At 34.0% G+C, this 12,912-nt stretch overlaps 1 protein-coding gene across 1 annotated transcript in view; it reads left to right on the forward strand.

The window, feature by feature from the left end:
* LOC149787873 (origin recognition complex subunit 5-like) overlaps positions 1-12,912 on the forward strand; it is a 79,090-nt gene that overhangs the window by 26,022 nt on the left and 40,156 nt on the right. Inside the window, exons 6-9 of the mRNA XM_089974109.1 lie at positions 1,902-2,032; positions 3,097-3,145; positions 10,923-11,013; positions 12,039-12,112. Of these exons, the coding sequence (XP_089830235.1) occupies positions 1,902-2,032; positions 3,097-3,145; positions 10,923-11,013; positions 12,039-12,112 (345 nt within the window). The remainder of the gene's footprint in view (positions 1-1,901; positions 2,033-3,096; positions 3,146-10,922; positions 11,014-12,038; positions 12,113-12,912) is intronic.

Consider the following 12,912-nt stretch of genomic DNA (forward strand, 5'->3'; position numbering starts at 1 on the left):
ACAACGACATTCTCAATTAAGGTCTCCCAGTCAAATTATCAATATTGATTTATAAAACAATAATACTTAACAGATAATATTCAACATAATATGTATACATTTTTCTAAGGGTAGTGTACATGAGATATTATAACAAATATACATAATTTTAGGCTTCACGTTGTAACACAGCTGCATACAATACATACTAGATTAGACATGAGAGAGAGAGAGAGAGAGAGAGAGAGAGAGAATAATGTTGAGCATTTTGTCAGTATTTAGTTGCTGCAGTATGAAGCTATTACCAGTTAATTTTATTGTTTGTTTTTATTTTTCAAGTTTGTCTTAGTGTTTGCCTGCGTAAATTGAAAGCTTGTCATTACTGGTCAATATTGTCAATCATATTTGCTCCATTATTCCGTACAAAGTAGAAAGGGTTTAATTTGTGTCCCCCCACACACACACTCACGGTACACAATAACTTGATAAACATACACTTGTTTGAAAATAAAATGAAAGAAATTAACCTTGCGTTATCATATATTCCTTCTTTTTTCATCATGCAAAAATTATTTTTAAAATATATCCACGAACTCCGTATATGTAGCGGATGCAGGCTTGCGTATGCATCCTTAGTGTAGTATGTATCGATTATGTCAATAACAAAATCGCAAATGAGACGAAAGTATCACCCAATTGCTTGAAGGCACCTGCCATTTACGCATGATAAGTTACTTATTGCAAACTGACCCAGATTGTATTGTATCCAGGTTAACTATAAGTCGGTATCTCGCAAATAAAAAAAAATCATTATTTTAAAATACATTCAATGTGAGTGCAAATGACAATCTTTTTGCTAGCATGGGTTACAAAAGTATTATTAAAGCAAGTTATTATTGTGTATAATATTTGCCCTGCAAACATCAATTATGATTACATATGGCAAACAAATAGAAGCCCGGGGTGATAAACACAACTGGCATGGAGCAATAAACTCATTGTTTAAACGTACCGACAGGATATCAGACACATAGGTTATTTTATTACAATGCAAACCAACCCCAGAAAATTGACTTTGGTATCTTTTTAGTGTGCTGATTTTTTCTTCTGAAGTCAGCCGATAAAAGGAAGTAATTTTTTTTTTTTTTTTTGCTCTTTTTTTTAATTATAAAGCATTTCAACATAGGGATGCCAACATTGATTCTTTTTACCTGTATTAACAGAAATTTTCAAAATAAATTGAAACAGTGGAACAGTTTTGAAAGCGACACAATCTAGTGCGTCATGCACGCATACTGATATAAGGCTGAACAGTAAATTAGTTTTCATTAGTTTCATCTAAAATATTCCATATCCATAGTTTATAATGTTTTATTTTTCGACAAGAAGAAGCATGTACTTCGTCTTGTAGGGATAAATGTATGTCATTTCCGGTTGCGTCCTCTATAGGTGGGAAATCCTAACTAAGGGGAAGTAACAGCATTGTATACTTCTATTTCGAGTAATTAAATTATTATTTCTTCTTTACACTTGATAATTTTTTGTGTTTTTTTGTGTGCAAGTATAACTATTTTTAATCATGTAATGTAAATCTGATATAAATAGGAAAATGTGACCTTTAAGTGATGATACCAACATATATGCACTTTATGTAACAATCTGCATGGATGGGCAACTTTTACTTTGTTTCCCTACCCTGATATGTGCAGATCTTTAACGCAGATACACTAAAGGCTGGCTCAGACTAAATGCACAAAATTGGGAATCACATGACTGTATTCCCACAAGTCAACATTACTGATGTGTTTATGTTAATTCAATATTCATACCTTTTGGTCAGTTTCAATATTTTTCTGACCAGAGGGCAAGATTATAGAATTGTAATTTATCATCAATTGATTGGTATAAATCTGTGTTTGCAGATGAACTTCTTCAAATTTTATCAAAAGGATGTCCTTCCGATTTCCCAGGAAGTTGCTATGCCATGTACCTCAACCTGGTCCTGAGTGTTTTTCATCATGTCTGTAGAGATCTGAGGGAGATAAAACATTTGGTAAGGTAGAATGCCATTTGGTGCAACAAAGCAGTTAACCCAATTGTTATTTAACACATCTGATTTTATACAACATATTCATCTATTTCCAAAATAATGTTTATCCTGTTTGTAACTTTAATGAATCTTTGATGTCATCAAGTCCCACATTTGACCCATGAGACATATGTACCGAATGAATAAACTTTTGCAGTGAGCACCATGTTCAAATAATTTCATGGACTAAAAGATGTGTGATAGAGTGAATGACAGTGGCATGTTTAAAATGTATGTAACTTCTGCTCTTGGTAATATATTTTCTATTGTCTTTGTAGTGAAAATAAGTTGTTTCTGCAGTGGAAGTAATGTGAGGAAATATAAAACAATTTCCCAACCAATATAACATAATCTTGCACAATCTGTGAGAGGATTTTTTCACAGGTTGAAATAATAAAAGAAAATTTTATCCATAGAACTAACAATTGCTGCTTTTTTGAACATTTTCTTGATGCCAATCCATTCAGTGGTGGATAGTATACTTGTACCAGTATTGTATTGTTTTAAATGGCATTTCATTTTATGAAAAATAACTTTAGCTAATAAAATGTTAATTATATATGTGTGTGTGTGTGTGTTTGTGTATATATATATATATATATATATATATATATATATATATATATATATATATATATATATATAAATAAAGAGAGAGAGGGAGAGAGAGTTGGTGCAAGAGAGCAAGCTGATAGTTGAGGTTATTCATGACTTGGGTTTAAGTGTTTAAGTCCTGTTTGAAACAAATTATAACTCTAATGTCTTTAATTATATTGCCATCATTCTATATAAATTAATTTCATATAATCTTTTCCAATGTGCAGTGCAGGATCCAAGAGTAAGGGTAAGTGCTTTCCTCTCAGGTATATATATATATATAAACTATTTTCCTTGCTAGCAAATAACACTTGTCCCCCACTGAGTGTTGTTGGAACCAGACAAAACTTTGTTTTGTTTCTTTATGAACATGTTTCTTTAGTTTATGGACAATGATATATGCATTTTATCCAATATCTGTTTCTTTTTAGGTCAACTTGAATTTCATGAAATTTACAGAACCAATCAGATCTGGAGAAGGTAATCATGCCTAATCAGCTACAATGATAAGTGTACCTTTTATACCTAATTCTTTCGATAAGATTGGCGAAACTGTTATATTTAATAAAAGATCATATTCTCCTGAGATAAAGTTAGGAAAAGCTAGAAAATAAACATAACTGTGCCATACAAAAGAAATGTAACTGTGCCATACAGAAGAAATGTAACTGTGCCATACATAATAAGCATAATTGTGCCATACAAAAGAAATGTAACTGTGCCATACATAATAAGCATAACAGTGCCATACAAAAGAAATGTAACTGTGCCATACATAATAAGCATAACAGTGCCATACAAAAGAAATGTAACTGTGCCATACATAATAAGCATAACTGTGCCATACAAAAGAAATGTAACTGTGCCATACATAATAAGCATAACAGTACCATACAAAAGAAATGTAACTGTGCCATACATAATAAGCATAACAGTGCCATACAAAAGAAATGTAACTGTGCCATACATAATAAGGGCTGTTCCAGTAAAACATATATCCCCCCCGGGGACGGCACTTCAAAAAAACTTCTGTAGGAGGATGTGTTTCGAACTATTTTGATTCTGACAGTGGAAGGTTGGTTAGGAAAATCACTTCTATTGTGGGTTGTGCTAACAAAATGAGAAATCGCTGGTGGGGTTGTCAGAAGGAAGATAATAAAAAAAAAAACGAATATATATTTAAAATCGCATCTACCCTCTCCTAGCGGTCTAACGTGAATAAAACATTGGGTCAGAAAATGATGCCAGTACACGCGAGTGCACATAATTTGTACGAATTTGTGTACTTTTAAAGCAGTGATACGTGTTCGGCAAATTATGTCAACGCAGCGGATATAAGAAAAATGTGCTTTGCGCAGTATGCAATTTTTATTAAACTTTCAAATTTAACTTTAAAAGTGCATTTTGCGACGTAATTCGCGCTGCCGCAAATGTCTCACATCGCTTGATGCGACATCCAGATATTTGGATACTTCGGTTTGACATGAATGGCTGTTAAACTAAATTTGATTCATTCTTTGGCCCTGGAACAAGCATTTTAGTTTTACAAATGCGTGTTTCCAATAAGGGCCACACAGGAAACCAAAATGGTTGAATCACAACACAGTATATCTTCAGACGACGTTTTCGTCAGCAAATACTGGCTGGTGATAGCTATGATGACAATGAATTTCATGTATATCGGTCTGTTGGACATTGGAAAAATGTCACTGGAAATACCAGTGTGTGATTTTGAGCCCAAAATTGATGTTGAGCGCGAGTCCAATGTACGTGTTGGATGGACAATATGCAGGTTACATTTATTAAATATACCCATGTCTAAACAAGCAGACTATGGGAATGTTCGATTTAAAACCCTAATACAGCATTATGGAAGAAAAAAAATCTGGCATGAGAGGCAGCAAAACACTGATTCAAGAAAGTGAATCTTTGGCAGGATTCATGTTAGTGAAAACTGACAGAGGTCTCGGAAACGCTTATAATCACGCGTATTTGGACGCCAATTTTTTTTATTTAGGCGGGCGGTAAAATTCAAATACTTGCCAGTCCTGCTTCAGTCACCTGCATAGTGGGAAAATGTGTTGATCAGTTAGCTGTGATGATATTTACAATGACAGAATTTAGTGGTTGAAAGTCGTCCCCCCCCCCGTCGTCACCATTATAAGAGTCCATCAAAAGAACATGCTGCAGTAGCTAAGCGGCGAGATCAAAGGCTTTGACTGGCAGCTGGGTGGGAAAATATACTGATATTTACAGTGCTTGAATTAAGAGGCAGAAATACCCAGAGATGTACATGTGGTCATTTATAACAGTACATCAAATAAACAACTTTAGCTTTCATTCTTGTGTTCATTTCCGAGTGTACCTGTATAGTGGGAAAATGTGTTGATAGTTAGCTGTGATGATATTTACAATGACAGAATTTAGTGGTTGAAAGCTCCCACCCCCACCCCCACCCCCGTTGTCACCATTATAAGAGTACATCAAAAGAACATGCTGCAATAGCTAAGCGACGAGATCAAAGGCTTTGACTGGCAGCTGGGTGGGAAAATCTACTGATATTTACAGTGCTTGAATTCAGAGGCAGAAATACCCAGAGATGTACATGTGGTCATTTATAACAGTACATCAAATAAACAACTTTAGCTTTCATTCTTGTGTTCATTTCCGAGTGTAACAGAATAAGCAGTGCACGTGACCTCGGAATCATGACATGTTGAGGCATAGACTTCAATGAGGGTTCAACGGCAAACTGACAAAGATTGTGAGATTCAGGAGAGGACTAAAGTTGCTAGAACTGATAGTTTGAAAGGGACATTAGCCAAGTGTAAGAAAGTGTGTGATGCCTAGCTTAGTGCTTTGAATAAGACCTTCCTTGGATCGAAAAAATTCAGACTCACTGATGGACAAGCAAGAGCTACGTCAGTGTTTTAAAGAATGTAGAAATTAAACTCTAAACCAAAATGGGAGCCATGGACTCTTAGTTTTAAAATCCTAACGAGACCTCTGGTTCAAAACTTTTCTTTCTGGGACAGAGATATCCAAGAGAGAATACCCATGGGGCTATACATGTGAGATGTTGAAAATTGCACAATCATAAAGAACAGTAACTTGTTCAAGCTAGTTATGCATATGCGTTTCAGACAGCAGGCAATGAAAGGAGTTCACAGCACAGAATAATATTTGTACACCGAAGAGGAGGATCATATTAAATTCAGAAACAATTAACAGATTTATGCTCGTAGGGAACATCAGAGAATCCCCATACAACATAATTAAGTTTGTGTAGATCTCAAGTTGGCAGAACCACTGTTCAACAAAACAAGAGAAAGACAAACTTTTGTATCATGCAGATGTATGACCAAATGATGTACATGCTCTCTATGTGCAAAAATTAAATGACATTAAACATAAGAGACTGACTGATCTGTGTAAACTCGAAGCAAGATGGATAAAAATTTGTCCTGTTTGTGTTCAGTTCTTCCTATGTATATTTTGATCATGGTGGTATTTTCTGCAGACCTTTTGGCACTTAGTTCCAAGCCATCATTTGGTGTTTGTATTGCAAAATGGATAACTAAAAATGTATATTATCTAGTACAATACATTTTTAAGCAGTATCATTAACTGATGATGAAATTGATGAAAGAATACTTGAAGTCCTTTACTACACTACTAATCTGTTCATCATGATTCTTTTTTTTTTACCATCTCCTTTTGTCTTACTGGTACCAGTGCTTTTAATAAAATTGTAACTTCTGTTTTCTTGCAATCTAAATGTTTGTAATGATGTGTTATTGTCAAAAGGTAAAATGTGCTTAGTGTTGTAAAATCTAAAACTATTAATTAGCAAGGGACTAAAGTAAAACGTGGACAGAAATTACTGCCATATTACAATGCTGTTAGAAACAACAGAATAGTCGTACAAGATGTATTTTGCACAAAGTTGTAGAACTAGCACTCGTATTGTCACCACATACTCTACTTAAATAATTATATCATTATTTCTGTATATTCCTATCAGTATTTTCCCAGTGGTAGTAATTTTCTGATCTGATGTTCATTTCTTGTGCAATTTTTACACATTAAGAATTCTCACCGTATCATTAAAAAACAATGTAATCTGCACCAAATTGAGTTGTTTGAGAAGAAATTAATTTTTTTAACCCCCAAAATCACTGAAGCTATGAAATCTTGCATTAAAGTCTCACATTAAATAACATTTGAAGTAGCCACGATAGTAGTTTAGGATGCAACTGTACCAATTTCACCTTTGGTATATCCAAAACTTGAATGTGATGGAGGAACATTATGAGCTCCAAAATAAATCAATTTTAGAACCTGTTCATTGACTATGAATCAAGTATCTGAGTCCAACTGAATTGCTAGAAATTTTTGAATTCTTTTGACAACATCATAATTAGCTGTCAAATATGGAGTAACTTATAGTCTTTATGCCATCCCAACCAAGACCCCACCACAACCACGTGACCATGCCCAATGACATCACAGTAATAATCACTATACAACTAGAGATGACATCTCTTCGAGAATTTTGATTTCATTAGAGCTGTAACAGAGTGGAACAGTAAGAAAGAGTGACAGATATTTAAGTGTTAGGGAGATATTTAACAATGGCTATTCCCACCACTTCCTCACTGGAGATCACACACACACAAAACTTGGAGTACATCCTGAAATCCTGTTAGCATCCCTGCAGAGGAGATAACTTGACTATTCAGTTTTATTGGTCTCTGGTTATCCGATGGTATTTCTGTTACCTGAACAGTATCTTACAGTGTGTCCATTCAGCATGGTCGAAAAAGGCTTACAACCATTGAGAGTTGTTCAAGGACTCACATTACTACAGATGTGAAAGAACGAGAACCATACTTTAAATCAGTGAAGATAAAATAGAGTATACGTGTTTGACTGTCCCTGATTGGTTGATAATAAAAGTAAGTTTTAGTATAAGCAATCTTTTGAGAGCTTGTCTTACTTGTAACTGAAAAAAGTGAGGGACATTGTTTTATTAACATAATTTCCATCCCTTTACAGACCCGAGTTTGGATGACTCATTACTGAAATCAGCAGCTGACTCTTTGGTGCAGTATTGAAAGCACACATTTCAAATTTGTATAGATCCAGAAAATAGTGGGGTTATGTTTTTTTCTTCTTCACAAAAGCTGTTGTCATAGATGTGTCTATACTGATATAAATTTGATCATGAGCACTCAAAATTTAAAGTTGCTGAATTTTAATATCGTGGTGTTTGCACAAATTTACAGTGGGAACTGAATTAGTGCCAAGTCCTGAATTCTTGAATTTTGTGCAGAAATATGGAATCCAAGCAGAATACATCCAGAAATGTAGAGGTTTTCAATCATGGATTTAGTCTCCCCATTGTGTTTCACACTGATATGCATATTCACAGAACATTTGTATAGTAATTAGTAGGAAAAGTGAGAAATTTAGAAAAATATCATAAACAAGACAAACAGTATGTGGGGGGGGGGAGAAGATCATAAGAACAGGCTGGAATGGAGAAGTATAAAAAAAACAATGATGAGTAGAAGTGTGCCTCTTTTTTATGTGTGCAACATTATTTTCTTGGCTTCAGTAAGAAATTTCATCAAAAGGAAGACAATAAAGGGTGTACAGTTAACTAAACCAATATGAATTGAGCTACTTAAAAGCTGTATCAAATTGATTTTATCCTTTCTGTCCATTCTGGTGATATGTCCACTGAATCAGTATGGTTGGAAAAAATACTTGGCAAATTTAAAAAATTAAAAAACTTTTGGCAGATTATGATTATACCCTACTTCTGCCTGAGAGAGTGAATAATTTTATTTCTTGGTTTGTTGATTGTGGTTGTTGCTCAATTCAAATTCATCATTGAAAAACATTGATGCATTCTCATACATTGTTACAAATATTTATTACAGATGCATATCATCAGATATTGGTGAATATAGCATGAATAAGTTATAACAGTTCTAGTTGGAACAGTGAACATTGTTAAGAGAAAATCTAAGTGAGCTAAATGTAAACCTTTCGGCAGTGTGTGATGCAGGATTGCTCAAGACTTTTCCATCTTGTATGCTCACCATGAAAAATCCATTTGCACCTACTGATGATGACTTTTAGGTAACTGTCAGAAAGGCATAATTGACGATATTCGACGATATTCTAAGGTCTGCAAAAATTACTTTAGTCAAAAGTTATAAACTCGTACAGCTGTGGCAAAAATGACTGACTAGTACCTTTGCTGCTGTGGCCAAGGTTGATTAGTTGGTTGATTCAGTGTGGTTTGATTTTGGGTTTTTGGGTGATTTTTTTTTACAATATATTAGGTGAAGGAAGAACCCCGAAAGACCATTAACCTAAATTGGTTGATCTGTGACACAAACTCACTCTTTGAGATGTTTAAGTGATGTAAAAGCAAGCACCTTAGTACACTTGGGCACATGGAGCCTCTGTTGATTTGATTTTTATCTCCAACAGCTGTAGTCATTTAGACATGAGATCTCCAGGGTTTCAGTAGATCATTATGGCCTTTACACCATTTTCAGATGAAGAGAATCTATATATGGCAGCCAGTTTTACTGCTGAAGAAAATCCAAGTCCTTTTGAGACACCAAACACCACTTATGTAGAACCACTGACCTTCCACAAGTAACTGGTAACATTCTCATTTACATATTGGAGGCAAGTAATCACATGAGAAGCATCTTGTACCACTGCCATGGAAGCTCCTCAGATCTGTATCACAAGACAAGCATCATATACCACTCTGCCATGAAAGCCCCTCAGGCCATAGGTATAAGTCTCATATGAAAGACTAGAAATGGGAGATAGAACCCATGACAACTGGATTGAAAGTGCAGAACGTTACTGCTAGGCCATCAGTGATGATTATGATGCTGTTGACAATGCAGTTAACTGCAATGACATTGATTTTATGAGTGCTCTGGGAAAAATGATTCTTTGACTTTCATCCATTTTTTAAAATCTATGATATACAAATGTTTGACTTGCTATATTTTTTAATAACTTTATATTAGTCTTGCAACAAGGCGTAAAAATAAGACATCGGTAACTGAAAAAGATGTTCTTACAAGAAATTATGTAGTATAAAAGTAGACAAATATGCAACATCACTTCCACAGGCATCATTGTTTTTTTTTTCTGACAAATCATATAAGTTTACCAAAACATTTATTGGAAAAAAATAATAACAATGAATCATAGAATCTGACCACACATTTAAAGCAATACAAGATTTAACTATTATTCCAATCAAAAGCAGCATGCCTGAGAACAAAGAAAAATAGCAAGACATATTGATCACTTTAGGAAACACAGAGTTTAGTAAGGATACAAATTCATGATTTCTGTATTAGAATAGAAATATTTATTATAAAATCTGTATTCATGGATGTTAAATTAGTAGGTATTAAGGGACTGATCAATGACATCTTCAAATAATAAGCCACCATGAAAATCTGTGATTTCACAGTATCAGAGACATACTTGGCTGACAGAAAAACAAAGAAAAGGACAAAAGACTGATTATAATGAATGAATACAAATAAAAATATGCAGTAGATTATATGACGTATATGAATTCAGTAGATTACCTCCAGCCAGCTGTCATTTAAATCGCTTCTGTCCCCAACCCAATATTAAAATCGCTTCTACCGCCCACTAACCCATAGCCAGCAATTATGTTAAAAAATGTACTTCTGTAGGGGGCAGTGTTTCTCGATTAAAACACATCTGACGGTGGATCATAATTTTTTTAAATTGCTTCTTTTGTGGGTTGGTTGAATTTGAAAGTGCCTTCCCCCCGGGGGGTATATGTTTTACTGGAACAGCCCTAAGCGTAACTGTGCCATACAAAAGAAATGTAACTGTGCCATACAAAAGAAATGTAACTGTGCCACACATAATAAGCATAACTGTGCCATACAAAAGAAATGTAACTGTGCCATACATAATAAGCATAACTGTGCCATATGAAAGAAACGTAACTGACATAATAAGGTAGTTAGAGTGTGGTGTCATTGGGGGAGATGGATGTCAGAAGATGAACTTTGTGTTTGATTGCATAAGAAAAAATGGCCTTCTTGAATACCATATATATATATATATATATATATATATATATATATCATGGCCAGGAGTATCTACTTTTGAATATGAAGCTTAATTAACATACTGTTAACACTAGATCTTTTCTTTTTTTTCCCAGCTACTTCAGACGATTCCAAAAAGCTTTGGAAGAACATTGAACCTCATCTTAAGAAAGCTCTGCAGACTGTGTACTTAAGAGAAGTGTCAAGGTGAATTTGCTTTGAAATGTCACGAAAGGTTAATCATGAATTGTGAGAGTTTTTTTTACTAATTGTAGAGATAAGTGCATCGTAATTTCATTAAAAATGTATATATCCACAAAGGATGTTTGGTTGGTTTGTTTTAAATGAGATTTAACAGCACTATAGGTCCAAAGGATGCCGATAATTGTTTCATGGAATTTTTTTCATTAATGATGTACTGAAATGCCCTATAATCCCAATGCATAATAAAGTACAGGTCTGAAAGCCATAATCTCTTGACTTTATATAATCTTTCGATTGAATATTTGTCCATATTTGTTACTTGGCATAACATTGGTCCCTCACACTATGTGATGTATGGCAGTAAAACAACATAGTCCTTAACTGGATCCATGTAAAAATAATTAAAGAAACAAAACCTTCATTATTAGAGAAAAAAAGGCTTATTTGGGAGATTGTCAGACTCAACCAAATATGTCTTCAAAATGGTATGTATTTGTGAGACCTTGCATATGCTAACTGTTAAAAAAAGAATTTTAAAAAAATTGTATTGTAAGAAAAGACATTGAATAATGTCGTGAAAGAGTCTGTAAGAAAGTTTGTGAAACATTTTTCTTAAAAACGAAAGTGGAAAAATTAACTAATGACTAGATAATATTAAAACTGAAGCAGTGGTGAAACTGGAACAGAAAGCTACACATTTTTGTTTTATACACCATTTTGCACACAGACACACTTCATTTTATGCATTTACTAAAAAGTTCTCTTAATTTATTTTGTGTTAAATTTCATTGAATCTAATGGCTATTTTAATTTTTCTGGTAAAAGCTGTCCATAAAACATCCTGAAGGTCAGATTTATACATCATCATGTTTTTTTTATACAGTAGGACATAATTTCCACAGCACTTTGGATTCATACTATTTTCTTGAACGCAATCTTGGTAAGATTTTTAACCTTTAGAATTCTGATGGATTCACAGAGATAGTCCCTTTTTTTACCATTTCATATAAATTCATATTTCTTTGTAGTTCTCAGTGGGAGAGATACCAGGCTGAGATTGCTGGAGACATGGAACAAGAGAACACATCACAAAGCCTCCAAGGTAGAAAGACTACAAGTCATTTAATTTGTCTCTTACCTGTTGCAGGTTTAAAAAAACATGAGTATCACCTGGTGGTTATGATGGCAGCAGTTGCACCACAGTTGTTATGGTATTATGAAAACTAGATCACTGTGACCTGTATTTCATGGTTTTCAATCCATGTTTTTTTGTTCATCCTGTTATCTATGAATTGATGGTATTAAAAATAGTGAAAAGAAGTGAGAATGGTTATCTTAGGACTACTCCATATAATTTTGAGGTTTTGAATAATAATGGATTTCTTATTTTATTATTTCAATTTTTTTCTTCCTTTTCTTAAATGTTTTGACATGTTTTCATTTCATGAATGAGGTCATTGTCCAGACCTGGTTGCATGACATCATCTGGTAGAATGATTGATATTGGCTCTAACCTACTGCAATTTAAAGCTGAAAGATATAATTCCCATCGTCAGTACCCATATCATTTTCACTCTGGTTATTAAAAGTAACATGTAGCTAAGCAGTATTTAACTCGCCTGCTTTAATAGATAGCAAGAAATAGGAAATATGTTTCTTGAGAATAGCAGCTGACACCATTTTCATAGTCACTAATATCAACTTTGATTTTTGCATCCAGACTTTTGAAATTTCATTTACATACTGTTAAAAAATCAGAATGGTTTGTAGAGAATTTTATTTAATTTTTGTTAAGTCTGCCTTTGCAGTAGTTTGACACAGTGATCATTTTGGAATCTGTGTGCACTTATTTCCTTGTTCCAGAGATATGTCTGTATATCCATCCAAACCTAGATTAGGGTC

This window comes from Sinohyriopsis cumingii, chromosome 11 (assembly GCF_028554795.1).
Source record: "Sinohyriopsis cumingii isolate HCF-2022 chromosome 11, ASM2855479v2, whole genome shotgun sequence".
Taxonomy (NCBI): Eukaryota; Metazoa; Mollusca; class Bivalvia; order Unionida; family Unionidae; genus Sinohyriopsis; species Sinohyriopsis cumingii.